Below are 27537 nucleotides of genomic sequence, written 5' to 3' on the forward strand. Positions count from 1 at the left end.
AACAATATAGCTCTGTCTGCACTGCCTTTTAAATATCTCAACACCTTCTTGAGAGCTTCCCAATGCTCTCTTCCAGGATCCACCATATACCTACTCATTACACTTATAGCTTGTGCAATGTCTGGTCAAGTGCAGACCATTGTGTACATCAAGCTTCCTACCATATTTGAGTAAGGTATTTTCTCTATTTGATATCTCTCTGCATCATTCTTTGGCTTCTGGTTATCTGAGAGTTGAAGATGAACTGCTAAGAGCACTGTGACAGCCTTTGATTCATGCATATTGAATTTCCTTAACATCTTCAATATGTAATCCTTTTGACATAATCATAGCTTTCCAGCCTTCCTATCTCTCATGATATCCATTCCAAGAATCCTTTTAGCTGCACCAAGATCTTTCTTTTCAAACTCTTGATTCAAACCATCTTTGATTGCTTTGATTTCTGCCTTATCTCTGCTAGCTATTAGCATATCATCTACATATAGTAGCAAGTATGCAACAGTAACTTCATTCATTTTCTTCAGATAAACACAACTATCATATGCAGATTTTGTGAATCTCATCTACTCCATATGCTCATCAAACCTTTTGTACCATTGCCTTGAACTTTGTTTGAGACCATATAAACTTTTCTGAAGTAAGCACACCATATTGCTTGTCTCTGGATGTACAAATCCTTCTGGCTGAACCATGTGAATCTTCTCCTCTAACTCTCCATGTAGAAATGCAGTTTTAACATCCATCTGTTCAAGCTCCATATCAAATTGTGCTACAACTGACAACATAACTCTGATGGAAGTATGCTTAACCACTGGTGAGAAAACTTCATTGTAATCAATTCCCTCATTTTGATTGAAACCTCTTGCCACCAATCTTGCTTTGTACCTAGTCTGCTCCTTCCCCATAACCTCAACCTTTTTCTTGAAAATCCATTTACAACTTACTAGTTTCTTATTCAATGGCTTTGAAATTAGTATCCAGGTACCATTCCTTTCAAGAGAGTTCATCTCCTCTTTCATAGCTAAGAGCCATTGCTCTCTCTCTGGTCCCTTCATAGCCTCTGCATAAGACTTGGGCTCATGATACTCCAGCTCCTCTGCAATGCTCAGATCAAAGTATACCATTTCAGCTTGATTATATCTCTGAGGTGGCTTGACCTGCCTCGTTGCTCGATCCCTTACTAGTTGATATGAACTCAGATTATCAGAGTTGCTCCCAACATCTTCACCTTCTGCAACTTGTTGAGAGACTTCAGTTGCTCCACCTGATTCATTATCTGCAAAGTTCCTATCAAGTAATTCATCCAGTAGAATCAGACCATCTTCCTTTTCCTTTTCCAAATCAGATCCTACTTTATAAGGCATGAGATCTTCATTAAAGACTACATCTCTGCTGATGTACACTCTCCTCATTCCAGGTTCAGTGCACCACAACTTATACCCTTTCACACCTTTGGGGTAACCCAACATCACACATTTTAAGGCCCTTGGTTCAAGCTTCTCTTGTCTGACATGTATGTATGCTCTGCACCCAAAGGTTTTCAAATGTGAGTAGTTGGATGTGGAGCCATACCAGAGCTCATCTGAAATTCTGAAATCCACTACGGATGAAGGAGATTTGTTGATCAAATAAGCTGCAGTGACAATAGCCTCTGCCCAGAATCTCTTTGGCAGCCCTGAATCAAACAATATGTACCTTTTCCTTTCCAGAATAGTCCTATTCATCCTCTCAACAACCCCATTCTGCTATGGAGTACCTGGGACTGTCTTGTGTCTCTGGTTTCCCTTTCCAGAGCAGAAATCATTGAACTCCTTGGACACAAATTCCAAACCATTATCAGTCCTCAAGCACTTCACCTTGGTTGCCTTTTCAGTCTCCACCTCAATGCACCACACTTTGAATTTCTCTAATGCTTCAGTTTTATCCTTTAAGATAAAAATCTATAACTTCCTCGACTAATCATCCATTATAGACATGTAATATCTCCATTTTCCAAGACTTTCAGTTTGTGTTGGTCCCCACAAATCAGAGTAAACATAATCCAGAGGAGCTTTAGATGTATGTTTACCTGTATCAAATGAGAGTCTCTTGCTTTTGCTTAGGATGCATTGCTCACACATGTCCACCTTAAATGGAATTGGATTGCTGATCTTGTTCTGCTTCAGCAACTGGTTGAGCCCCTTCTCTCCAACATGAGCCAATCTTTTATGCCACAAGATTGAATCATCCTTCTTTGTGGAGTCAGACTGCCCTGTGATGGTTGTGGCTTCTAAGTAATACAAACCATTTCTCCTCATCCCCTTCAAAATAACCTTGTTGTCTTCGGTGACAACAACTCCACCCTTTACAGATCTCCATTCATACCCCTTCGTTTCACGAGATCCAAGGGATATCAGATTCTTTTTCAGACTAGAGATGTACCTAACCTCCATCAAAGTTCTGATGGTGCCATCATGCAATCTGAACCTTATGCTCCCCTTTCCTTTGATTTCACAGGTCTGGTTATTTCCAAGCACCATTGTTCCTTCCGATTGAAAATACAAATCAGTAAACCAACTTCTAACTGGGCACATGTGGAAAGAACACCCTGAATCCAGTATCCATTGGTCTTCCAAATCACCTTGCATCACATTCAAAGCCTCTGCAGTGTCACATTGTTCTTGCTCCTTGGGCTCCTGTTTCTTGGTAGTGTTGGACTGTTTTTGGCTCTTCTTCCAAATGTGGCAGTCCCTCTTCCAATGGCCCGACTTCTTGCAGTGATAGCAAGTTTGAACATCATCATCAGAGTTCTTGTTTCCCTTCTCCTGTTTCCCCTTCTTGAAATCCTTTTTGGGTTTCTTAGACTTATCCCCTTTCTGTTTCATAGTTAAACCCTCACCAACAGCCTCTTTCTTGTGAGATGATGATGATGATGCCTTTTGCAATTCCTTGGATTTTAGAGCAGACTGAACCTCCTCCACATTGATGTCACTTTCTCTCCCATACAACATAACATCCTTGAGTTGATCATATGAACTCGGGAGAGCATTGAGTAGGATAATCGCTTGATCCTCATCTCCTATTCGCACATCAACATTCTCAAGATCATCAATGATCTTATTGAATGCCTCAAATTGATCATCAATTGGTTTTCCATCCAAGATTCTGTAGGAGTACAACCTTTGCTTCAAGAACAACCGATTTGCAAGCGATTTCGTCGTGTAAATCGCCTTCAACTTTGCCCATACCGCCGCTGCAGATTTCTCCCTGACCACCTCCTTCAAAACCTTATCACCTAGGCATAGGATGATGAGGCTGTGGGCTCTTTCACGCATTTCTGCTTTCTTGAGTTCTGCCTCCGCAGCTGCCGCGGTATCCCTTGCAGCCGATGATGAAGATTCATCATCCCCTTTCAGAGCCGCCGCCAAACCTTGTGGGGTCAACCAATGCGCGCATCTTGATACGCCATAACCCAAAATCATTATTCCCCATAAACTTCTCGGTCTCAATTCGTGGCATCGATATTTCTGCGTCGATTGTGGATCAAGATTCCCACAGACGGCGCCACTTGTAAAGAAAATCGACGAAGAATTGCGATGAACACAAAGGATTTACGTGGTTCGGGCTGAAACCCTACATCCACGGGACCAAGAAACGGAGCTCTTTGTTATTGATTCACGAACTGAGAATTTACAAAGTTACAAGTGTTGTTCTTCTTGAGTATGAGACACTCATTTGCTCATTATATAGCAAGCTTAGAAAATAACAAACAAAATAGATTTCAAAATTCAGCTTTGCCGTTGAGCTTTGACTTCAGCTCTGTAAGTGAATTTTGACTCTGATTCTGGAGTGAACTTTGCCTTGGCTACTCTGACTCTGATCTGCCTCGGCTACTCTGACTCTGCTCAGACCATACAGCTCTGGACCTTAACTCTGACTCTGGAATGTTGACTCTGGCTCTGGCTTATGGAGTTAGCTCTGACTCTGACGACTCCACCAGAGTAAACCTCTAACTCTGGCTCTGGAGTTAGCTCTGCTCTGACAATTCCACCAGAGTAAACCATTCTACATCAGATTATACAAACTTGATTCTGAACTTATGAAATAATAAACAACATAAAGGAAGAAGTAACATGGCGTACAGAGAGAGAGAGAAAGAGATGATTACTTTTTAGATCAAAGGTTCATGACATTATTTCCAACTAGTAATTTTAGTAATTATTGCATATATAACTAAGAGTGGATCTCACCTAAATGGCTAGAACCATGACATTTTTCGATTTGTAATCCTAATGATCATTACATATATAAATAAGTTTTTATATTCTACAATCTCTAGTTAATTATTAAGATTGGGTTTTAAAACTTTTATTTAATTCATGTAATCCAAATAAATTTGCCATTACATACATTATTATTATTATTATTATTATTATTATTATTATTATTATTATTATTATTATTATTATTATTATTATTATTATTATTATTAACTGAACGATCGATTTGTGAATCCAAAGTTTCATATCTCATTTGAAGCAACCATAATTAACACTGATTAGTAATTAGCACATAATACTAAGTTTAACAAATGCGCAGTTGTTTATAATAAAAAAAATTAAAAAGTAATACTCCCTACGTCCCACGAATCTTGAGTCAATTTCCTTTTTCGGCCGTCCCACGAATCTTGAATCTTTTTTTTATATAACAAGAATTAGGGAAAAAAAATAAGGGGTTCTAATTAAACTTATCTTAGTTAATTGTGTATTTTTCTACTTTATTACCTACACACTTACCTAATCACTTTTCTACTTTATTACCTACACACTTAAAACACTAATCTTCAACTCCTTAGTTTCCGTACCGAAAAGAAGTGACACAAGATTCGTGGGACAGAGGGAGTAATTAAAAAAAAAAAACCTAGGGTTGCCATGATTCCAAGTTAAGTCAAGTATGATTCTGATCATGGATATAGTCTAAACTAGGTATAATACTTCTTCCATCCATAAAAAATAGTTTTTTTTTATTATTTTGTGATATTCTAAAAAATTAGTTTATTTTCATTTTTGAAATTCTATACATGATGCGCTAATTTCTCAACTAGCAATATAATTAATTATCATTATTAACACTATTTTTTTAAGTGAGGTCATTCATTTCTAAGACTATTTTCTTTGTAATCGGAAGGAATATATAATTAATACCACACTTAAACCCCACACCTCGATCTTGCAGCATAACTTATGCTTGCCCAAATTTTTCTCAAAATCCGTTGAATTATCATTCTGCTCACTGTTAATCATGTGTCCTCATGCTGTTCACACATAAATAGTAAAAACTTACCAATATATAATGAAATTTAATTCTCATTTATTATAAAAATTTTGAAAATTTAATAAATTATGTATATCTCCTAATTTGGAATAATCAATCTAAATAATTATTCTTAACTAAAAAATACTACAAATTAAATAGAAAAAATATTATAAATTCTAATTAGATGAATGAATCCTTGCAACAACTATAAAATTAAACTAATTAATTAAACCACAATAATTGAAATTAAAGAAAAATATGAAAAAATAATTAAAAAATTGATATTAGAACACAAAACGAGATATTAAAGTTGGGATAGAGGATCTCAAGTAGTCAAGTGCAACTTCAGGCCAAAATATCCAATTCTTGCTCAAGTCTAATATTAATTACTTACATATCAAATATGAATATATAAGTCCTATACGTGCTATATATATATATATATATATATATATATATATATATATATATATATATATGGAGAGGTTCAGGAAAGAACCATAAATAAAAGAAGACCGGAGAACCATTTTCAGCCATTCGATCATCAAGATCTACGGTGGATGCATCATCTTGTTGGATGAATGCAGATCCTGGGTTCGAATCCTGAAGGGAGCATTTTTTTTATTTTTTTAAGTGCATTAATTTTAACCGCGGATGCATTAATTTTTACAGTGAATGCATTAGATTTGATGGTTCTCCCGTTCTCACAAATAATGTAGTTCTCTCTAGAATCACACCCTATATATATATATATATATATATATATATATATATATATAGGGTGGGGATCTATAAAGAATCCCCTTAGTCTAAAGATTAAAGAATAAATCCTAACCACTGATTTAGTGGTGATGAACGGTTAGATTTGTAAGTTTTAATAATTTTAAAATTTGAAATATTTACCTTTTTATTGTTGGAAAATTCGTTCAAGGGCAATACTGTATTTGACATTTATTCAGAAACTCTCATTCCTAAATTTACTCCCGTAATTATAGGTTTCTACTCACCCATGAACCACCCACCATTTTTTAGTTCATTCACGAAAACCTACACACACCAGCACACACAGTTACACACACGCACAGGGCGCCGCTCCCTCTTTTCGGAGAAGATGGATGTCGCCGCCAATCACCTCGGTTCATCGCCTTCACTCTGCCGCCACAGGACGATCACCGCCGCCGTGCCCTAGCCACCTCTCTCTCTCTCTCTCAGACACACACACACACACATTGTGAAAAGCAGCAGTAAGCCACCGCCCAAAGAGAAATTTCACCGCCGCCGCCTCTGGAGAAATTTTTTAGCCCCTGATCTTCGCACTACTTTCCCGATTGGAGATAAAGGCAACCGATACCAAGACTTTGGAATAATTTATTTTCACATTTGATTTAATATTTTTTATTGTGTAAATTAGGTGATAGAATAGAGATATAGTGCGCACCAACTTTTTTTGATGAAATATACTTCCGAATCATCTTCATACCACTATTGAATGTATAATCATGTTAGTCTTTCTTCACGTGTTTTTTTCTCTTTTGCCGAATTGCTTAAATTTTGGAATTTTGGGGATATGTGTGTAAATCTGATCTTTATTATGTGTGGTCATGTCATATTTGTTTATTATTCACAATTTATGAGTATCATATAAATTATTCAACAAACTTTATTCCTTATTCACATAAATATGATTTTTATTCGATAAATCTTGAACAAAATTCAGATACGATTATTCATGAAAAATACTACTTTATTCAACAAAATAGTTTCCTTATTCACAATTTATGAGTATCATATAAATTATTCAGCAAACTTTATTCCTTATTCACATAAATATGATTTTTATTCGATAAATCTTGAACAAAATTCAGATACAATTATTAATGAAAAATGCTACTTTATTCAACAAAATAGTTTTCTTATTCACAATTTATGAGTATCATATAAATTATTCAGCAAACTATTATCCTTATTCAGATAAATATGATTTTTATTCGAAAACAAGTTAGCATTCTAAAGTATAAAGACTTGAAATGATAAAGCAAATTTCTGGAAAACAAATCTAATAAGTAAACTCTTGTCAAATACATGCGTTAATTACAAAATATTTAATTGAGTACAGCTAAGCATGTATAATCCTTTCCATAAAAAATAAATAAAATTCATGAAATGTCATCCATGGAATATAATTATTGTTTATCGTACTAAGAAAGTTATTCAGCAAATTACTATCCTTATTCGCAAAAAGATAATTTGTATTTAGGTACATTTAGAAAAATATTCAAATACAATATAATTATTATTTATCGCACAAAGAAAGTTATTCAACAAATTAATATCTTTATTCGCAAAAATATAATTCTTATTTAGGTACTATTTGAACAATATTCAAATACAATATAATTATTCGCAAAAATGCTATATGAATTACTAATTTTATTTAAGACTTAAATTCTTCATGCGTAATTAATTAATGGATTAATAAAAATATCAATTAGGTGAAGATTTTATTATCTATTCAATTTGTGATTACACATTAAAATTATTCAAAGAAAAATAAAAAAACATTGTTTTACAGAATTAAACAAATGTTTAAGCGAAAAATTAGTAACAAATAAACCTATTATAGCTATTATACACATATAAATTGGCTGCAAATTCTCATTTAGGGATTAATCAAATCTTGCGGCTGAGTCCATGCACGAAACATTGACTAAATTATAGAGATATATTAAATCTTGCCATAAATAATACAGATATTTTCGGTTACAAGATTAATTGAGATTACAATTATAACCTTTTTAAATCTTACAGCATATTAAATTGCAATTTATCTCCACCGCTGGATTCAACAAAATTAACGTCTCTGATGTATTCTTCATTCTCTCTACATTTAGCATTCTTTTTTGATCCCTTCCCTATATATATATATATATATATATATATATATATATATATATAGAGGTTCCATAAAGAACTGCAAATAAATAAGTAGAAAACGAAGAACATCGAATAAATATATAAATTTAACGAATATATCGATCAATATAACTAATGAATATGTGTGTTCAGTAAAAATATATAAAATCTCACCCCTCTCAGGATTCGAACTCGGGCCAAAATCTTATTCATAAGATACTTTGATTTATTCATCGAAATTGTAGACTTATTTGTAACTTTTTAAATTAATTTGTTCTCCATTCTCTACTTATTTGTGGTTCTTTACGGAACTTCTCCCTATATATGTGTGTGTGTTATATTAGTACTTGAATCAAGATCAAGGACCTCAAAACGAGATATTAAAGTTGGGATAGAGGATCTCAAGTAGTCAAGTGCAACTTCAGGCCAAAATATCCAATTCATGCTCAAGTCTAATATTACTTACATATCAAATATGAATATATAAGTCCTATACGTGCTATATATATATATATATATATATATAGGGGAAGGCTAAAATAAGAACGTTTCTTAAAATATAAATTAGGAACCATTTTCAGCCCTTAGATCATCAAGATCTACGGTTGATTCATTATTTTGTTGGATAAATTCATGGTCCTGAGTTCGAATCCCAAAGGTAGCAAAAAAATATTTTTCGCAATTCATACCTTTATACAGTTTATTCATGCGTGTTATACATAAAATTCATGCTTTTTTGCTTTTTCGTAATTCTTAAAATAAGGGTGATTTATTGAATAACTGCCCCCTATATATATATATATATATATAGGTTCCATAAAGAACTGCAAATTAATAAATAAGTAGAAAACGAAGAACATTGAATAAATATATAAATTTAACGAATATATCGATCAATATAACTAATGAATATGTGTGTTCAGTAAAAATAGGGTAAAAATATATAAAATCTCACCCCTCTCAGGATTCGAACTCAGACCAAAATCTTATTCATAAGATACATTGATTTATTCATCGAAATTGTAGACTTATTTGTAACTTTTTAAATTAATTTGTTCTCCGTTCTCTACTTATTTGCGGTTCTTTACGGAACTTCTCCCTATATATGTGTGTGTGTTATATTAGTACTTGAATCAAGATCAAGGACCTCACCATGACGACCACATATAGCAGTATCTCATTGAAAATTGCAAATGAACCAAAAAAAGCACATATCTTGGTACCATAATTCATAAAGTAGAGATGGCTACTCTACAAATGATTGAGGATGATGATATCTTTGAACTTGTTTTTTGTCGGCAATAATAAAGAATGAATAAACAATGCGTGGAACTTTGCTGCTCCTTAACTTATACGTTTGATTTATATATATGAACTTAAAGAAAACCCTAATCAATATATATGTAAGCAGAAACGTGCTACATGCAATCCATACGTAGACGTGCGTACATAGCGGGAGAGAAAGGTGACAACGATGAGTATGAAAGAGATGTGGAATTGATGGTAATCATCTACCATACTGATTTTGAAAAATGTGGGAGTTTTGCAGAAGCTGAATTTGGAAGTAAAAGTCGAAATGATTCTGTAAAAGGACGCTGTGGGGATGAAGGAATGGAAAGGAGAAATGATGAAGCTTAGCTTTAAGGGGGGGCAAATGCTAATAGAGCAAACTATTTTTGAGGGGGCCGGTGGTGGGCCCCGCTGCATATATACACACATTAAGAAATTAATTAAGAGTTTTAATGGAATAGGGACTTGGCCTCTTAAAGTAATGTTTGGTTAACCTAATAACTCATTGATAGAAGGTTCTACCTTAAGCCCTTTTAATTATTAAAAAATGTGGTCCCCACCCCCTAATTTCAACTCATGATTTTTACATATTTGGTCAATGGGCGCCCACTAATTATATGTGGCCTCCATCATTAGCCCCATCCTCTCTATTCTATTTGATTTTGATGTTTCTTTATGTGTAGCTTGTTTTTCATGCTCCATCTCCACAGATTGTATTTAATTTTTTCAAGGATGATATTTCATTTTAAAATATAAAAAAAAATTGCTAGCGTGTGTTGTGTCATATATATATATATATATATATATATATATACCGTTCGATAATTAATATCCATATCAAACTTTATCAAAAAGCTAGAAATTATAAAATTGTCGCATATGAGTGGACTCGGTATACGAACTTGATTATCTAACAAATCTTCGTAAATTGGTACAACCTTTTTTATTTTATATTTTTGGGATAAAAGGGTAGAGTTTCAAAAGTTTGTAAAGTTCAACTTCTCTTTATATAATGCAGTCCTTTTTTTCTTTAATTTTCCTTTGTTTAAAGATGATCATAAATCACTACAACAAAAACTGTATGATTTTACATTTTTTCCAATGGTGACTCGAATTCCGAACTTAATGGTCGGAGAATAAGCGTCTTATCAACTAAAGCCACGTCTTTTATGTACTTACGTAAGTTAAACGTAGGAATTTTAGATTTTAGGGATTCTAAATTGGGGCCAGACCTAGAAAATAGCTTAAAGTGGGGAGGTACCACCCTAATTGCTTTGAACACACAACAGTAATTCCCCTTTATTTTGCGCATGTGCATCAATTATTGACGATTGAATGTTTGAAATGATTCTTTATTTTTATTTTATTTATTCATTCTTATTTGAACTTCGTCCTATATATATATATGCACGGAAAAACTTGATTCTTACTAATAGGTTATAATTAAGTATCTTAGTTTCATTCTTAAATTGTTACGTTTTCATGTTAAATCTTGTATATTAATATTTCGCCAATATAAATTTTGTATATTTATGAAAGGAAAAAAATTATAATACTCGCTCATTTTCAATTAAACATGTAAAAACGACACTACAAATTGATAATAATAATAAAAAAAAACCCTTCTTCTTCTCCCTCATCTGTTTCATTTAATTCAAAATTAAACTACACGACAACGACGGCAACGATGCACAGGTGCATGCACAAGCTACATGGCACAGGTGCATGAACAGTGGTGCAGCCACGACAACGACGATGGCAAGATGGAGTGATCGCCGCTCTGTGCAAGGATTGAGCGGCAAACGATAAGGAGAGGAGAGTAAGGGGTGGGCTTGGGAGGGAGAGGGAACGAAGGTGTAGGTTTGGGAATAGGGTTTTGCTTCTTCTTCTTCTTCTTATTATTTTTCATTAAAAATAATTTTGTCCCTTCATTCCAAAAGTAGATAGGTCTGTTTTAACACATACTCTCGATCGGTCCTATTTGAGATCCCCCTATTCTATGTTGGGATGGCACAAAATATAGATTATTTTTTTAATTTAAATTGTATTAAAATTTTCTTTTACTAAAATGATTTTATTTAATGTGTGAAAAAATATAATATGTAATAAAGGATAATATAGAATAATTATATTTATAAATTACTATATGTTTTAAATGATATTAATTAATTGTATTTTTTAAATGTGTGAAGAAGCAATGCATACTATTAACGTGGGATGGGGGAAATATTTTATAATATCATTATGGTATGTTACGTACTTGCATGTGCATTGTGTTTCTTAATGAGAATGATCAGATGCATACCCAGCCCAGGTCTCCACCCTTAGAATTGAGAATCCCAACAATGTCATGTGATACAAATTAAAGATCAATAGTTGGAATTAATTGATTCCTAGCTAGATAATTATATGCTAAAAATGTTTTTATATCCCTCTATATATATTTTATATATATAATTCACTATATGTAAGGCCAAGATCATGTATTATATATCTTAAGTAGTATTGTAGTAAACGTATGCATTTTGTGTAAAAGGCAAAGAAGTATATATAATCATGTATGCAATAATGTTAAAACATGTATGCAATTTATGCATTATGTGTTTAACGTTATGCAATGGTAAGAGTACTATAATGCTATCAAAATAAATGATACATATTCTCAAAAAAAGTGAGAGGATACTATATGATCTCTCCCATATGAGTAATATATATGTGACGCAATCATGATGTATCGGAGATTTGGAATTATGAAGAATGGAAATTGGCCCCACCCTTTCTTTATTCCTAATCAATTGGATTATGCGTAGATTGTTTAGCTTCAATGCAATCTATTTTATCAATCGTGAAATAGACTTGCAAAACATGTTGTTTTGGTGTTCTTTTTATTTATTTCACCCCACACAGGATTTCAGTCAATAGGTTCCATTCTAGTTATTACAAAATGAGAACAATAAAAAGAAGTGTAATTTGGTATATGCAATTATAACTATTACAAAATGAGCAAGGAAAATAGAGAAATTAATGCAATTGTAGTTGTTAAATATATATAGTTAGAACAAAACCCCCAAAAAAAAGGATTTCAGTCAATATGTTCCATTGTAGTTATTAAAAAGAAGTGTAATTTACTAATTTGGTATATGCAATTATAACTATTACCAAATGAGTAAGGAAAATTGGGAAATTAATGCAATTGTAATTGTTAAATATATAGTTAGTACAAAATGAGGCCAAAAAAAAAGTCGAATTTATTTGGTATATGCAATTATAGTACAAAACGAGAACGGAAACTAATAAAAGGGAAATTAAAAAGAAAAGTGGAAATTAGGAAGCCATACTGCCAATTTATCAGAGCCAGGTTTCGATCCTGGGACCTGTGGGTTATGGGCCCACCACGCTTCCGCTGCGCCACTCTGATTTGATGAAAATAATCGGTTTATTTGATTTATATATATTTAATACTATATGATGCACCTTCCATAGAGAAAACAGATAATCAAGAAAGTACACGTAGAAACTAGATGAATTACTAATACTCACATGTTTAACCTTCAATCTAAAAGTAGTATTGCCAATCTATCCTAAATAACTAAAGATGTTAGTCATTCAATCGAAACACATGACTTGTGACAAACATGATTTTTTTTTTTAACATATATTAACAGTATTAAATAAAGAAATTTAAAAATCAAATTACAGGGGACTCGAACCCAAACATGAATTTTCATCCTTGTAGTTGTAGTCAATAATATTATCTAGATGTTGTTAACAAATTATTATCAAAACTATATTAAATTTAATTTCCAATCAACTGATCTCCATTTTCCGCCAACAATTGATAATTCACTAAATATTTATATATTTTTGCTTTTATGGAAGTTCTTTCTCTCTCCCTCTCTCTTTTAATCTTTTCTTTTGAAAGATTTGAAAGTTCTTTTTAACTGTGCATTTTAATTGCTTTGAACATGGGCCTTTTAGTCCAATAGAAAATAAATATAGGAAAGCCTGATCCAATGTCCAGGCAACTTCCCTTTGTTTTTATCTCTTGTAAGGATATACATAAGTCATTTTAATTAAATATAGGGAAAAGTATCAAATAAGTCCCTAACACGGTGGCCCTTATCACGTTTAGATCCCTATAATCGAAGTTGGGCCAACTAAACCCTCAAACTAATTTATTTCGTGCAATTATCCCCTCCGCCCTAACGGCCATTTTACACCGTTAAGTATTTAATTTTTTTTTTTCGCCAAGGTTGCCGGAAACTCGCCGAAAAATACAGATTGATTGAGAGAGTTGGGGGTTTTCCCCTCTGCCCATAGCCTGCGAGTCGTTATTGCTCGTGAAATCGTGGAATCGGCGGCCGCGCCGATCAGGCAACCAAACCGAGCTGCGTCTCAGAGAGCGAGAGGCAGTGGACGCCTGTGAGCATGAGTCGCGGTGGTCGACCTCGGGTTTTCTGTTAATGGCCCGTGAACCCATCTGTTAATGGCCCATGAATCCTTTTCACTGAGCTCTGAGATTTATCCCCCATCGGCATGCTGTGGAGCTTCGCCATCCTCGATTTGAACAGGCTTCATCTCAGACGATTGAAGGTCAGAATTGGGGGACCCTTAGGGCACGGCGGTGGATGGCTATTCGCCGCGGCACTGATTTTCGCTGGATAAGGCAGCGACGTGGCTCGAACCTGTGTGGGAGAGTTTCAAGCGAAGGCGTCGCTGATTGGACGAAGCACGGGCCTTGCCGGAGTTCAGATAAGGAAGTGGTGATAGGTGTTGCCGAATTTTCGGATAGAACCGAGCGTTTTCCGACGAGTTTCCGGCGACCTTGGCGAAAATAAATAAATAAATACTTAACAGTGTTAAATAGCCGTTAAGGCGGAGGGGGTAATTGCACGAAATTAATTAGTTTGAGGGTTCAGTTGGCCCAACTTCGACTATAGGGATCTAAACGTGATAAGGGTCACCATGTTATGGGCTTATTTGATATTTTTCCCTTAAATATATAAAAGCTCAAGTTTTGATATGATTTTAGAAAATATAGTTATTCAAAAATTTAGAGTTATATTTGATTTATAGACCTCGAGCATACACTGACTCTTCTTTAAAGCTTGCTAATTAGTTATTGTGTTCTATGGTATAGAATAAAAATATACAATAAGTTATCAAAGTATTATTTGAAACTTTAAAATAATCTTAATCCAATTATGTCTTAAATCTCACACTACAAAAAACCACATAAATGCCGGCCAAAATTATCGGCGGCAACCGCGCCGCCAGTGAGTACCGGCCTTATACCGACGATGGCGAAGGCGGATCGTATTTTTTAAAATACCTACAGAATATCGGCGGCATGAGTGCCACCGGAAACTATCGGTGGCAGCTCCGGTGAACAAGTTCGTCGCCGCTATAATATATGAAATGGTTATTTTTTAATAATACCGGCGGCAGGAGCCGACAGTGATTACCGAGGGCACACTTGCCGCCGATAAATTGAACGCGGGTCCCCGAATACCGAGGGCATTTGCCCTCGGTAATTTTAATCCTCAAATTCGGCAGTTGCTGCCCTAGCAGCACACGCCGCCCCACCCCCCCCCCCTCTCTCTCGCCTCCACCGCTATAGCCGCCGCCGTTGCCGCCGTCGCCGTCCGCCTCCGTCCAGTTAAGCCCCCACCCTCCCTTTTGTCTCTCTCTCTCATTTCAGCCCCGCCCCCGCCGCACCACCGTCGCCGCCGCCGTTGCCCTGACACCACTCCGCCGCCGACCACTACCGTACGTTCTCGTCATTTTATTTTATTTATTTACTATTGGTTTTGTTAGATTAAAATTATTATATTAAGTAAATTTTAATTAATTTATAGTATGATTAATTATGAATTTGCTATTTTATAAAGTATGATTAAGTATGAATTTGTTAGATTTATTTATTTATTTTGGATAAATTTGTTAGATTAAGTATGAATAAGTAAAATTTAAGTAAACTTTTTGAATAAGTATGTTGATAAATGTTTAAGTATGCTAATATGTGCTTAGGATAAAATGATTATATATATGCTACTGTATTGTGGGATAGATTTAATCAATTTTTAAAGGATCTCCTCCCTTGGGATAGAAATTGAGTATTTCTTAAGGATCTTCTCCCAACAAATGATTGTTTTTAATCAACTATTTATTTCATATTTTGGAACAACTACACTTGCACTTTGTTTTTATATTTATGTTTTGTTCAACTATTTATTTCATATTTTGGAACAACATTGCACTTACCTATGCAACGTATGCAATTGAGTTAGAAAAATCTCTTGCATATCATCTCGACATATTCAAAGGTTATGAATGTATGATATTGTATATTGAAATATAGTTTAAATGAATTAATAGGTACTAGATATATCAATAATACGAGTGTTCTGTATTGGTGACCACTCGAAAGGAACTTTAAGGTTAAACGTGCTTGACTTAGATCACAATTAAGATGGGTAACCCACTGGGAAGTTCGTCTAACGTATGCAATTAAGTTAAAAATACAGTATAAATACGAAATACTTGTTGGGTATGTATAAATAAATAAATAAAGGGTTAAGTATCAAATAAACCCCTAACGTGGAAGCCCTTATTACATCCAGCACCCTATGGCAAGGGGTGTGTCAATTAAGCCCCTAAACTACTTAATTTTGGACAATTAAGCCATTCGCCCTAACAGACATTTAACTCCGTCTGTTTTTTTAATTTTTTATTTTTTTCCAGTGGGCCCCACCAATTCTTAATAATTTTCTTTAGCTTCATACACTGGCTCGACAGGAGATTCGACGCCTTCAGCCGCCAGATGCAGTACGTACCGACCGAAACTCTCTCTAGCTCGTCAGCTTCCGACGACGAGCACGACGGTGGACGCGGGTGGGGCTGAGGCGGGTGCCAGCGATGGACGCGGAGGAGCTCAGGTAGAGCTGGATGGCGTTGTAGAGCTCCGGCGGGAACACCGTGTGGAGGAGGCTCTGCCCGAATCCTTCTTCACCACGGCAGGCGATTTCTCCACCAAATCCTTCGCCTCTTTCAACCCTAAATCAGTGAAAGACCTGATCTCCTTAATCACCTTTAGCTTCGCCGAAGCTTCGAATTTCTCCAATTTCACATCGAACGTTGTCTTCTCTTCGACGGCAGCAGGGGCGGCTATTGAAGGCGATTGGGCGGCAGGGTGCAGAAGCAGCGACGCCGAACCGATTCAAGCCCATTTTATGACGAAATAGTGTAACATAATCATGGCGCTCGATCTTGTTGAGGCCAATCAGCTCCTTGGCGATTCGCTTAAGCTTTTGGGTTCGAGTCTCCACGGCGGTGCAGAGAGCACGGTGGAAGAGCGACCGAGCAAGGGAGCTGGACGAGATTTTTGGAATTATTGAAGACATTATGTAGTGTCAGGTTTGATGTTTTGCCTAGATTCAATATATACATGAAGAAGAAGATGAAGCAGAGGGAAGAAGATACATTGCTGATGAAGAATTTAAAAAATAAATAAAAAATAAAAAAACAGACGGGGTTAAATGTCTGTTAGGGCGAAGGACTTAATTGTCCGAAATTAAGTAGTTTAGGGGCTTAGTTGACACATCCCTTGCCATAGGGTGTTGAATGTAATAAGGGCTTCCACGTTAGGGGCTTATTTGATACTTAACCCATAAATAAAAATTTCTTAAAAACATTATCGGCGGCAGCCGCCATCGGTAATATACCGCGAGAGGCCACCGCTGTTCGACGAGTGGCCACCGCCGTCCGACAGCAAATACTGGCGGCAAAGTGCCGCCGATGATCACCGGTGGCGGCTGCCGTCGGTGACATCCGGCAATAGCGCCGCCGTCATCCGGTCAACATTACCGGCGGCGGGGTTGCCGCCGCTAATCACCGGTGGCCCCAACCGCCGGTAAAGCTCTGGCAAAAGACCGCCGCTCGCCGACGACCTTTAGCGGTGGCGCCGCCGCCGTTAATTACCGGCGGCCGTCTTTTGCCGCCATCGATATTGGAGTCACCGACGAGCAAAATATCGGCGACGAGTCGCCGCCTGTATCGCCATCGGTGACATGTTTTCCGGCGGTATTGTAGTGTCAGCTGCAAATCTTTTGGTATTAACTACATATCAAATCACCATCTTGAGGTCAAATTTTATTTACAACCTAGAACTATTGTTAATTAAAACTAACTTTAAAACGTTACAATTTAGTCTTAATTTTTTGTTTTGTAGTAAACTCAACCCGATCCCCAATTTAATTTGGTGACCTGAAGTATGAATTGGATTGTTTCATTTCCACATGGATTAGGTTATGCCGTTGAATAATTACTTAAAAAGGACATAGTTTACAACGTTGTATTGAGAAGGAAACTTTCAAGTTAAAATAACTTTCTTCGTCAATGAAAAGTATTGCATTAATTTTTCTGTACAAATTATACATAAAAGTGCTATAGTTTTCAACAAAGAACAAATTTTAGCGTGAGATCTGGAGCAAACAAAAGACCAAATATATGAAATATCCATCTTTGGTGTCATTTTCTTTTTTCCATTGCCAATTTTGTTCTTTGAATTTGATTCACTTGGGAATGGATCAAAACCAATTGGGTAATTATAACTTTTGCAATAATCATAAGAAGAAAAGTTACAAATTGTATCTAAAATCTAAATTCGCTAGCTGTTGGACTAAACCTTGTGTCCATCGGAAACAAACAGATGCTGCAGGCCAATACATCATAAAACATCTTAATTAATTTAGTCCTAAACTAAAATGCTAGTCTTTTTTCTTCTGGAAAAAATATACTAACATTCAAAAATAAAACATCCCATGATTACAATATTCTTGATAAATAAATATGTCAATATGGAACTGGTATGGATGATTTACCAGCTTGATCAAGAACATCAAGAACATCGGCTCTACTCCTCACCATTTTATGAAACACTTCCCTAATTTGCTGCTGCAGCGGCACCAGCCCTTCCTCCATCTTGCTGCAAATCTCGGCCAGCTCCGCCACCTGCGCGGCGAGCTCCGCCGCCTTGTCGTCGTCCAACGGGAACATAAAGGAGTCGGCCAAATCGACGAGCCACTGCGCCACCCTCTCCATCCTCTGCGCCTCCTCCAGCAAGCCGGCGCTCCCCTTCTTCTCCTTCTTCTTCCAATCCTCGCCGATCTTATCCACGAGGCCGCTCATCGCCTGCGCCCAGTTCAGCTGCTTCGGCACGGGCAGGTGCGTCGCGAGCCCCCCGCGGTCCTGGCACGGCACGGCCGCCACCAGCGCCCACATCACGAACACCAGCACGTTGCTCATGATGAATATCGGCATCGGCAGCGCCGTCACCTCCGCCCCCCGCGGCGCCACCAGGCTGGCCGACATCGCCTGCGCCTGCTTCGCGGCCGACCACGACCGCGCCACCGACCACGACAGCGACCGGAAGCGGCTGGCGTAGCGGTCGCGGCCCCCGCGGCGGGACACGGACCAGGAGCGCTCGGCGGCGGCGGCGGAGCGGCCGTGGAAGGAGGCGGCGCCGCCGGCGTGGTCCTTGTCGTCGAAGGCCATGGAGGTGAGGACGGTGGCGAGGGCCTTGCGGGCGCGGCGGACCTGGCCCTCGCCGAGGGGCTGCTGGGAGAGGGAGGCGACGGCGATCTGGGCGAGGCTGTGCCAGTGGCGGAGGAGGTCGACGCCGTGGGAGAGGGCGTTGCAGAGGTCGAGGGCCTTGACGTTGCGGTCGAGGAGGTCGGGGATGAGGCGGTCGAGGGGGGGCTTGGAGAGGGAGGCGGGGTCGCGGCCGGAGATGAGGAGGGCCTTGAACTCGGCCTCGCAGCAGAGGAAGGCATCGAGGAGGTTGCGGAGCCAGGAGATGGAGAGGAGGGGGGGCGGAGGGGGGGCCGAGTCGTCGGCCGAGGGGGGCAGGAGGTCGGAGAAGCGGGTGGCGACGTGCTTCTGGAAGAGCTCGAGGTCTTCTTGCTCTTGGTCGTGGGCGGGCTCGATGGCCGTCACCTGGTTGCGGCGGATGCTGATGAGGTTCAGGAATGAGCCCTGGTTGTCGGTCGTCGGCATGGCTGGATTTCGGTTTTCCTGTTTTGGTGGTGGGGAAGAGAAACACAGACGGTTAATAATGTTTATATATTCAAGGGAGGATTTGGTGGTTATGGTATGTCGGGGAGCACGACCGTTTGGGAAGGTTGACTGGGTTGTTTCTCATTTCTTGTCTTTTCCTATTCTTGTTTTCGATTTGCACACAGCTATATATATGGTATATAGTTTATCATTAATGATAAGGGATTTGGGAATCATTTATCCACTTGTAGATAAAAGACATGCTGTCTTTAAATTTTATTTATTTAATGTTATTAATTTATCTAAAAAAAAGATATATGTGATTTCTAAGATTTTTTTTTTAAAATACAAGATATGTACTCCATCCGTCTCACAAAAACATGAACATTTATAAGTGGCACGAGTTTTAAGAAATGTTAGATAAAAGTGTATTGTGAGCGGAAAATGGGTTCCACTTTATGAAAAGTAGAGATGAAAAATAAAGGGATTGTGGTGAGATAGTGTACCAAAATAGAAATGTTCATATTTTTGTGAGACACCCCAAAATGACAAAATGTTCATGTTTTTGTGAGACGGATAGAGCATATATTATGAAACTGTGTATTACATTGATAAATTAAATAACAATCGTACAATCATAAATAAAACAAATATAACTGACACGCTTTCGGTGGGATAATTAACAATCGTGTAATCATGAATCAAACAAATACAACTCAATAAATCAAATAAAATACAACTGACACGCTTCCGATGGGACTTGAACCAATGACCTTTTGAAAGAGATAATCTTTTGAAAGATGGGGTCGTTGGTGTGTTTGATCAATGATCTCCATCCTTCGATTACCACATCTGCAATAAAAGTCAGACTACTGTGTGCATATCGAGTTCCTTTTAATGGGAATTGGCAGGATATCATGAGCTTCAAATGCATACTACAAGATGAAGAGGTTTGTAAAAATACAAAATATAGACATAATACAACATTGAATTTCTTCAGTTCCTGCTTAAGAATAAATATTTACAACAATAGGTTTTTGTTTTGAAATATAGATGATAAATAAAAAAAATGGGTTTTCAAAGACACAATAAAACTAAAGTTCATCAATACATGACATCTAATTTATAGTTGTACATAGACAAAGAAAGGATTCTCTATAAAACAAATACGTGTAATCCACGTATTTTATAGTGCAGTTATTAGCTATCGATGAATCTATATTGGAAAAAACAAATTATAATTTCAAGCGCATTTAGTAGCAATCTATATTTAAAGGGTTAAGGTGCAGATAGGCCCTTGAAGTGTGAGCCCTTAGAGCGATTTACTCCCCTTACTAACTGTGTGTGCAACTTAACCCCTAAACTACCAAAACTCGCACATTTAAGCCCTTCTTGACTAACACCGTTAGTCAATCGTTAGTCAATTTCCTCCATGAACGAAATCGCCACATGCCGCCACCGCATCTGACTCCGGATGGACCACCTCTCCCCTAAATCCACCACCACCGAATAGCCTGACGAGATTGACGGCGATCCCTCCATTTGGGCCGCCTTCTCGCAAAATTTTCGACAGGTGCAGTCGGTGCTCGACCGCAACCGCCTCCTCATCCAGCACGTCAATGAGAATCTCCAATCCAAGGTCCACAACAATCTCGTGAAGAACATCTCCCTGATTCAGAAGATCAACGGCAACATATCCAAGGTCGTCTCCATGTACTCTGATCTCTTCTCCAATTTCACCACCGTCTGCCACCAGCACCGCGCCGACGACAAGAGAAACTCCGGCGACAAGCGCTGAATTCGAATTCAGCTTTCACTGTGTTTGAGTGTGATTTAGAATTCCCTTTGTTGAAGATTGCTATGGTTGGATATGGCGATCGTCGAACAGGACAAGCCGCCAGCGTTTAAAAAAAATTAACTAACGGTGTTAGTCAAGAAGGGCTTAAATGTGCGATTTTTGGTAGTTTAGGGGTTAAGTTGCACACACAGTTAGTAAGGGGAGTAAATCGCTCTAAGGGCTCACACTTCAGGGGCCTATCTGCACCTTAACCCATATTTAAATGACATCTAATTTAAAGTTCAGTTATTAGCAAACTATATATCACGAAAAATCTATATTACCAATTTATAATTTAAGGTGCACTTATTAGTAATCTATTTGAAGAAAAATTTATAATTAACATCCTTTGTAAAGGTTGTTTAATTATTGCAAATGTTTAAAGCAATGTTAAGGTAACTTCTTACCTTAGACACCTTTGCATCTGCACAATGAGAACTTATGTTGCATGATCAAAGATTACTTTATAGTGAACACCGTTTCATTAGTGGGATGTTGCGAGCAAAAATTGACCATGCACCAGCCAGTTCGTAAATGATGCTTCGTGGACGTCTCTTTGGCAATTTGAGGTTCCACTTTTTCTTTTAACCTTCATAATGAACTGTGATGAATTGTGTATCCTGAAAAGATGATTCAAGAACAAATTTCTTGTGCAATGCTTGTTTTGTTATGTAATTTATGTTAGTATATAAATCATTTAAAGTGAAACTTTGCGATATGCAAAATCTATACAGTTTGTGTTACCAATCTTGAACATTGCGCATTTGTGTATTTGAATTTGAACTGAAGAGCACCTTCGAACTCAGTTTCTGCAAGGCATATAGTGTACTATGAGTTTTGTAAGTGAAAAAAATGTATAAAGATGGATTAATAACTGATCTTACTGATCGATACTAAGGAGGGCAATTGCGAAGGTCCAACAGCTGAGATAAGATCAAAATGAAAAGTATTTAGTCACTGTTCCAATGATTGAAGTATATACTGAAGGAAACATATTATGACATATGATTCACGTGCCCGTGATCCATTCCGGTTATCAAACGAATACATACAAAAATCAACGTGCCTATTACAAGAGAATATGATCTTACTTGCAAATCCGGGTATAAGAGACTCCAGAGTGAATCTTCCTACTTGTTTCCCACGGCAAGACTTGACGTTGGATGGCAACGAGCTTCAAGTCCTCCCCACTCCAGGAATGGCGTCTCCCTTTCTCTGTTCTCACATAATTATCTCTTTTCTGGTTTTGCGTGAATGCAGAAGTGATTAGGTTTTAGGGTTCTCTTATTATTTATACTAGGTATTAATCATACCTAAATAATAAATCCATAAGCTTAATTAAACCAAACCAAGCTCAAAGGCCTAAGAGATGGAGAGGGGACGCCCCCTATGTAATACAGCTTTTATTGGGCCAAGCAGGGATCTACTAGCTTGAATAAAGTTTGGTCTCCCAGTGCTCGATTTTCTTATTCAGCCTAGAACAAAATCGAGACACACGTATTAATTTATTCCACTAAAAAAATTAATACTGAATTACCTCTTTATTCTTTAGGTGAGTCGGGGCTAGTATTAGACTTAATTAATCCCCGTGTTTAAGATATTCAATATCCATTAATTAATTAATTCCTCTGACGATCAATTAATTAATTAATCAGTCGTTTAATAATAAACGACATCTCGAGTGTTACCACTTAAACTTATTATCGTATCGGAACTAATTCCACCTGAAAGGTTTAATACGATAAACTTATTAAGTTTCTCGAGGGGATATTATCATCCTGTTATTAGCAGGACACAGATCCTTATTGCAATATAATCGCATGTCAAATAATAATTGTTATCACCCAAATTATCGAGTATATTGAGCTTCAATAGAACTCCACCCTTGATAAATCAAAGCAATAGTCAATTAATTATTCACACCGATTAATCCAATTAAGGTTAAGACTATTTAAGTCTCCGAGATCTTGATTCTTAATTAGTCAGAATATAAGAATTCATCTCATTGTGATCCTGTTCAATACACAAGTGTACTAGCACAAATAAATAGCCAAGACAAACTATTTATCCATTTATGCTACAATCTAAACCAACAACTCGTCCATAGTTGCCTCGATTGTGAACTCAATTTATATCTTAACTTTTTCCAATTAAATGATCTTCTGTGATCTACAGCACACCATATAATCTATAGTATGAGATAAATTGGACTATAATAGGATATGCAATAACAATATTTCAGATAGAATAATCGCAGTGAACTAAGGAATCAACGTATACAAGCATAAAAGTCTTGCTTTCAGTATACAACCCTTCATATACTATAATTAGATTTATCTAACTATTGTTCAAGGATTAACGCTTCACTTGAACATCCTTAACAGATCCATTTTCATCGTATACAGTGGCGACAAAGGTTTTTGCAGCAATGAGGTGCAACACAAGGTGGTCATTTGCAGACAATTGAACATACTTTTCAAATCTAATAATCTTGCTTAAGTACCAAATCTTTTCACTTCCAGATTGATTTTCATGGTGGCATATTGTGATGTTCCATTTCTTTTTAGCAGAGCGAAGTTTTAACTTCACTTCACTATTCAAGTAGTGTGCATTCTTTTTAACAAAGTCATTGGGGATTATCTGAAAATGCCATTAAAAAATAAAAGTTGTAATTCTCAACCTAATTGGAAATCAAATAGCTAGAAATGTAGTTTAGAGTTTGAAGTATTAAATACCAATATTCCTCCACATTTTACATGAGGATAATTGTAGGCGAGTTTGATGAGGATTGATGTCGAATTCATTGTTCAGCTATCTCTACAGAAAACAGGATGAGTAACACATAAAAGCATTGATAAATATATTGAATGTTAGTCACTAACAAGTGTTGTCATATCAAATATGTTGAAATAACGCACATAATGAAGAAATGGATTGCAAAAGCAGTATATGATGAGTATTCTCTATTTGTTTTAATGATTATGTAATTGCTCTGTTCAAATTCCGGTATTCCCTTTAATAGGTTTAGGTAAGACTGAAGTAAGAAGTCTTTTAGGTGTGGTGCTTTTAAGAAGCAAAGAGGAAGATGATGAAACGAATCTGTTGAACATAAGACGTAAGATCTTTTCAGAATCTTTTTGAAATTTTGTGATGATTCCAACAGAAGTGAATATGTGATTAATTACTTAGACATTGGTAAAAGTTAAGTGTGATTTTTTTTTTTTAAGTTTTCATTAGTGTCTGTGCTTCGAACTAACTGAAAAATTGTGTTATTATATTCCATTACAATGAATGAATAACTAAATAGAAATACATGTTATATATAGCATGAATAATGAAAGAGCAAATGGCAAAAACATTCAATAGCAAACAGTGTATTTGTAAGAAGAAGAATCAGACAATGTATTTGCAAGAAGAAGAAATAACGACGAAGAAATAGAGAATGTATAAGCAATTCAACTTGAAGGTGTGCAAGATTTTCGATTTACGCCGGTGAGTTTGACGATGGTGGCGCTTCCAGCTCTTCGTTTGTGATAAATTTAGATTTTTGTGATGCTTAAAAGTAGGGATCGTGAAGTTGAAGATGTTGATCACTTTTTGTTGGAAGTAGTGAGCAATGATTGTTTTTCTTGAATAATGAGAGAAAATCTTATTCCCTTAAGAGAGTTGTTGATGATGAATTTAATGTTAGCTTTATGTTTATTAATTGTTCGTTATTTTTTTTCTATTATTATGTGATACTCAAATAAATTAAAAATTGCTAATCACAAAAATTAAGCGTGGAAAAAAATAATCTGATTTATGTTTATTGTTCATTATTTTTTTATATTCTATGGTTATTAAATATACCTTTATAATATTATATTTTAAAGGGTAAAGTACCAAATACCCCCCCGACGTTGGCGTCCCTATCGCGTATAGCCCCCCATAGTCAGGGTCAGCGCTGTTTACTACCCTAACGTGGCAAAATCGTAGCAATTAACCCCCCGCCACTTAACGGACGTTAACGCCGTTAGATTAAATAATTTTTTTATTTTTAATCTCTCTCTACTTTTCCTCTCCTATCCCTCGTCCCTCCTCCACCACCACCAACCTCACGGCTCCACCACCACCGCCTCCGCCCTCTCATTTCCTCAACCGGTTCGCTCGCCTCCACCCTCCACTTTCATCCACTGATTCGCCCAGCTCTAAAAATTAGGGCTCGAGACGGAAAGGGGTTTCAGGCGGCGGCGACATCTCCTCCACCTCTGCTTCTCTCTACTCCTCCAAAAATTAGGGCTCGAGACGGAAAGGGGTTTCAGGCGGCGGCGATATGGGCGGCGACATCTCCTCCACCTCTGCTTCTCTCTACTCCTCCAAAAATTAGGGCTCGAGACGGAAAGGGGTTTCAGGCGGCGGCGATATGGGCGGCGACATCTCCTCCACCTCCGCCTCTCTCTACTCCTCAATCTCTCCCAGTAAAAAAATGGAAGCGGCGCTGCGGCGACGGTTGCTGTCGGCGGCTCAGTGAAAAATGGTGCGGAATTGAAAATGGAAAGATAAAGTTTAGAGGGTTTTCTGTATTTTTGTGAATTGTGAAGATTGAATTTTGCTCAAATTCACTACTCCATGTTTGAACCGTTATTTCAATCTCATTCTTGTTGTTTGTGTTGAGTTTGGAGAAGTGGTGGGGGATGGTTTGGATGGTGCAGATCTAGTGAGTTTTGGGATAGTGACTTTTGCAGAGGTTGGAAAGGTGCAAATTGTTGGCTGGGAAAGTTGCAGGGGAGGGAGTTGGAGAGTGCAGATTGTTGGCCATGGAAGTTGCAGGGAAAGAGAGTTGGAGTTTTTGAAGAGGGCTACCACGAGGTTGTTGTTCTCGGCGGTCGAGGCGCCGACCATCAGCATCCGGCGACAGAATTTTCGGCGATGGAGGTGACGGCCACTGGGCGGCAGAATTGTTGAGGTTGAGGTTGAAAGAGCCGACACATTATTGAAGAAAATGGTGGCAGCTTCGTCGGAAAATTGAACTCAGGCAACTCAGAGAGGAAAAAGAGCTAGCCCACCTTAATTAAAAATAAAAAAAATTATTTAATCTAACGGTGTTAACGTCCGTTAAGTGGCGGGGGGTTAATTGCTACGATTTTGCCACGTTAGGGTAGTAAACAGCGCTGACCCTGACTATGGGGGGCTATACGCGATAGGGACGCCAACGTCGGGGGGTATTTGGTACTTTACCCTATTTTAAATAGTAAAGAATTTATCTATTCTTTTGTATGCAGTTACAGAAAACATTTTCTATGGGATTAAGCAATATTTCATAGATAGATTAATTTGTAATAATGATAGTATTTAATTTTATTGATAATATCGTACGATTCATCATTTAAAAAAAATATTGGGCGTGACACTAGAGTATATAATATAACATTAATATATTAAGTCGTATTTAACTAATATTTATAAATATGATTTTTATTGGGCGTGATAGTAAAGTTATTATTATATAATTTCATTATATATAATTCTAATTATTAAAATAATTCAACTTATTTGTCAGTTTGTTATGTTTGAAAGTATGTTAGATAACATTAATTAATTAGTGGAAAAAATATTTTAAATTTAAATATAGAGATAAAAAAGTATTGTTGTTGTACTGTAGAAAAAATAATATATTTAAAATGTTCATGTTTATTTTCAGATAGTAAAAAATAATTAGACATGATAGTTTATGGAGATAAAAATATTAATTAATATTGTATTTGCTTAGAAATGAAAATGTATATCTGTATTTTTATGCGTATATTTATATTTTTCTATATGTAATAGAAAAATATTTAATGTAAAATATATTTTATTTAGCGTTTCGTATGTTAAGTAATGAAAATCTTAAGGGAGATAATAAAATAAAATAAAAATTGAAAGTGTGTAACTTAAAATATGATAGATTTAATTTGCTTATTTAAGTGAGGTCCAATTTTTGAAGGTAATAATTTAAATATATTTATGTATTTGAGAGGCCCAAATATATAGAGTTACTTCTGTATAGTAAGCTTGATTTATAGAGTCCATGGTTGACTATATAGAGGGTATGGTTGAGTTTATAAGTCCAAAAGGTTATAATATTTTGAAAGTAATTAATTCAAATATAGTGTTAGTGTTGCTAA

The 27537-nt window shown here is 36.7% G+C and overlaps 1 protein-coding gene, 1 non-coding gene and 1 pseudogene across 2 annotated transcripts; all 3 read right to left on the reverse strand.

The window, feature by feature from the left end:
- Positions 1–12844: 12844 nt before the first annotated feature.
- On the reverse strand, positions 12845–12916 carry TRNAM-CAU (transfer RNA methionine (anticodon CAU)). The gene has a single exon. It is a non-coding gene; the product is annotated as a tRNA-Met (tRNA).
- A 3516-nt stretch (positions 12917–16432) lies between these two features.
- LOC131024987 (uncharacterized) lies at positions 16433–16901 on the reverse strand (annotated as a pseudogene).
- Positions 16902–18096: 1195 nt separating this feature from the next.
- On the reverse strand, positions 18097–19721 carry LOC131024938 (protein ROH1). Its single transcript, XM_057954505.1, has one exon. It carries the CDS (start codon positions 19552–19554, stop codon positions 18352–18354), a length of 1203 nt encoding a protein of 400 aa, XP_057810488.1. The 5' UTR covers positions 19555–19721; the 3' UTR covers positions 18097–18351.
- Positions 19722–27537: the final 7816 nt, after the last annotated feature.

Source organism: Salvia miltiorrhiza, chromosome 5 (genome assembly GCF_028751815.1).
Source record: "Salvia miltiorrhiza cultivar Shanhuang (shh) chromosome 5, IMPLAD_Smil_shh, whole genome shotgun sequence".
Classification (NCBI taxonomy): domain Eukaryota; kingdom Viridiplantae; phylum Streptophyta; class Magnoliopsida; order Lamiales; family Lamiaceae; genus Salvia; species Salvia miltiorrhiza.

Excerpts from the sequence above, each read along its gene's own strand:
- LOC131024938 (XM_057954505.1), bottom strand. The coding sequence starts at position 19,554 with ATGCCGACGACCGACAACCAGGGCTCATTCCTGAACCTCATCAGCATC.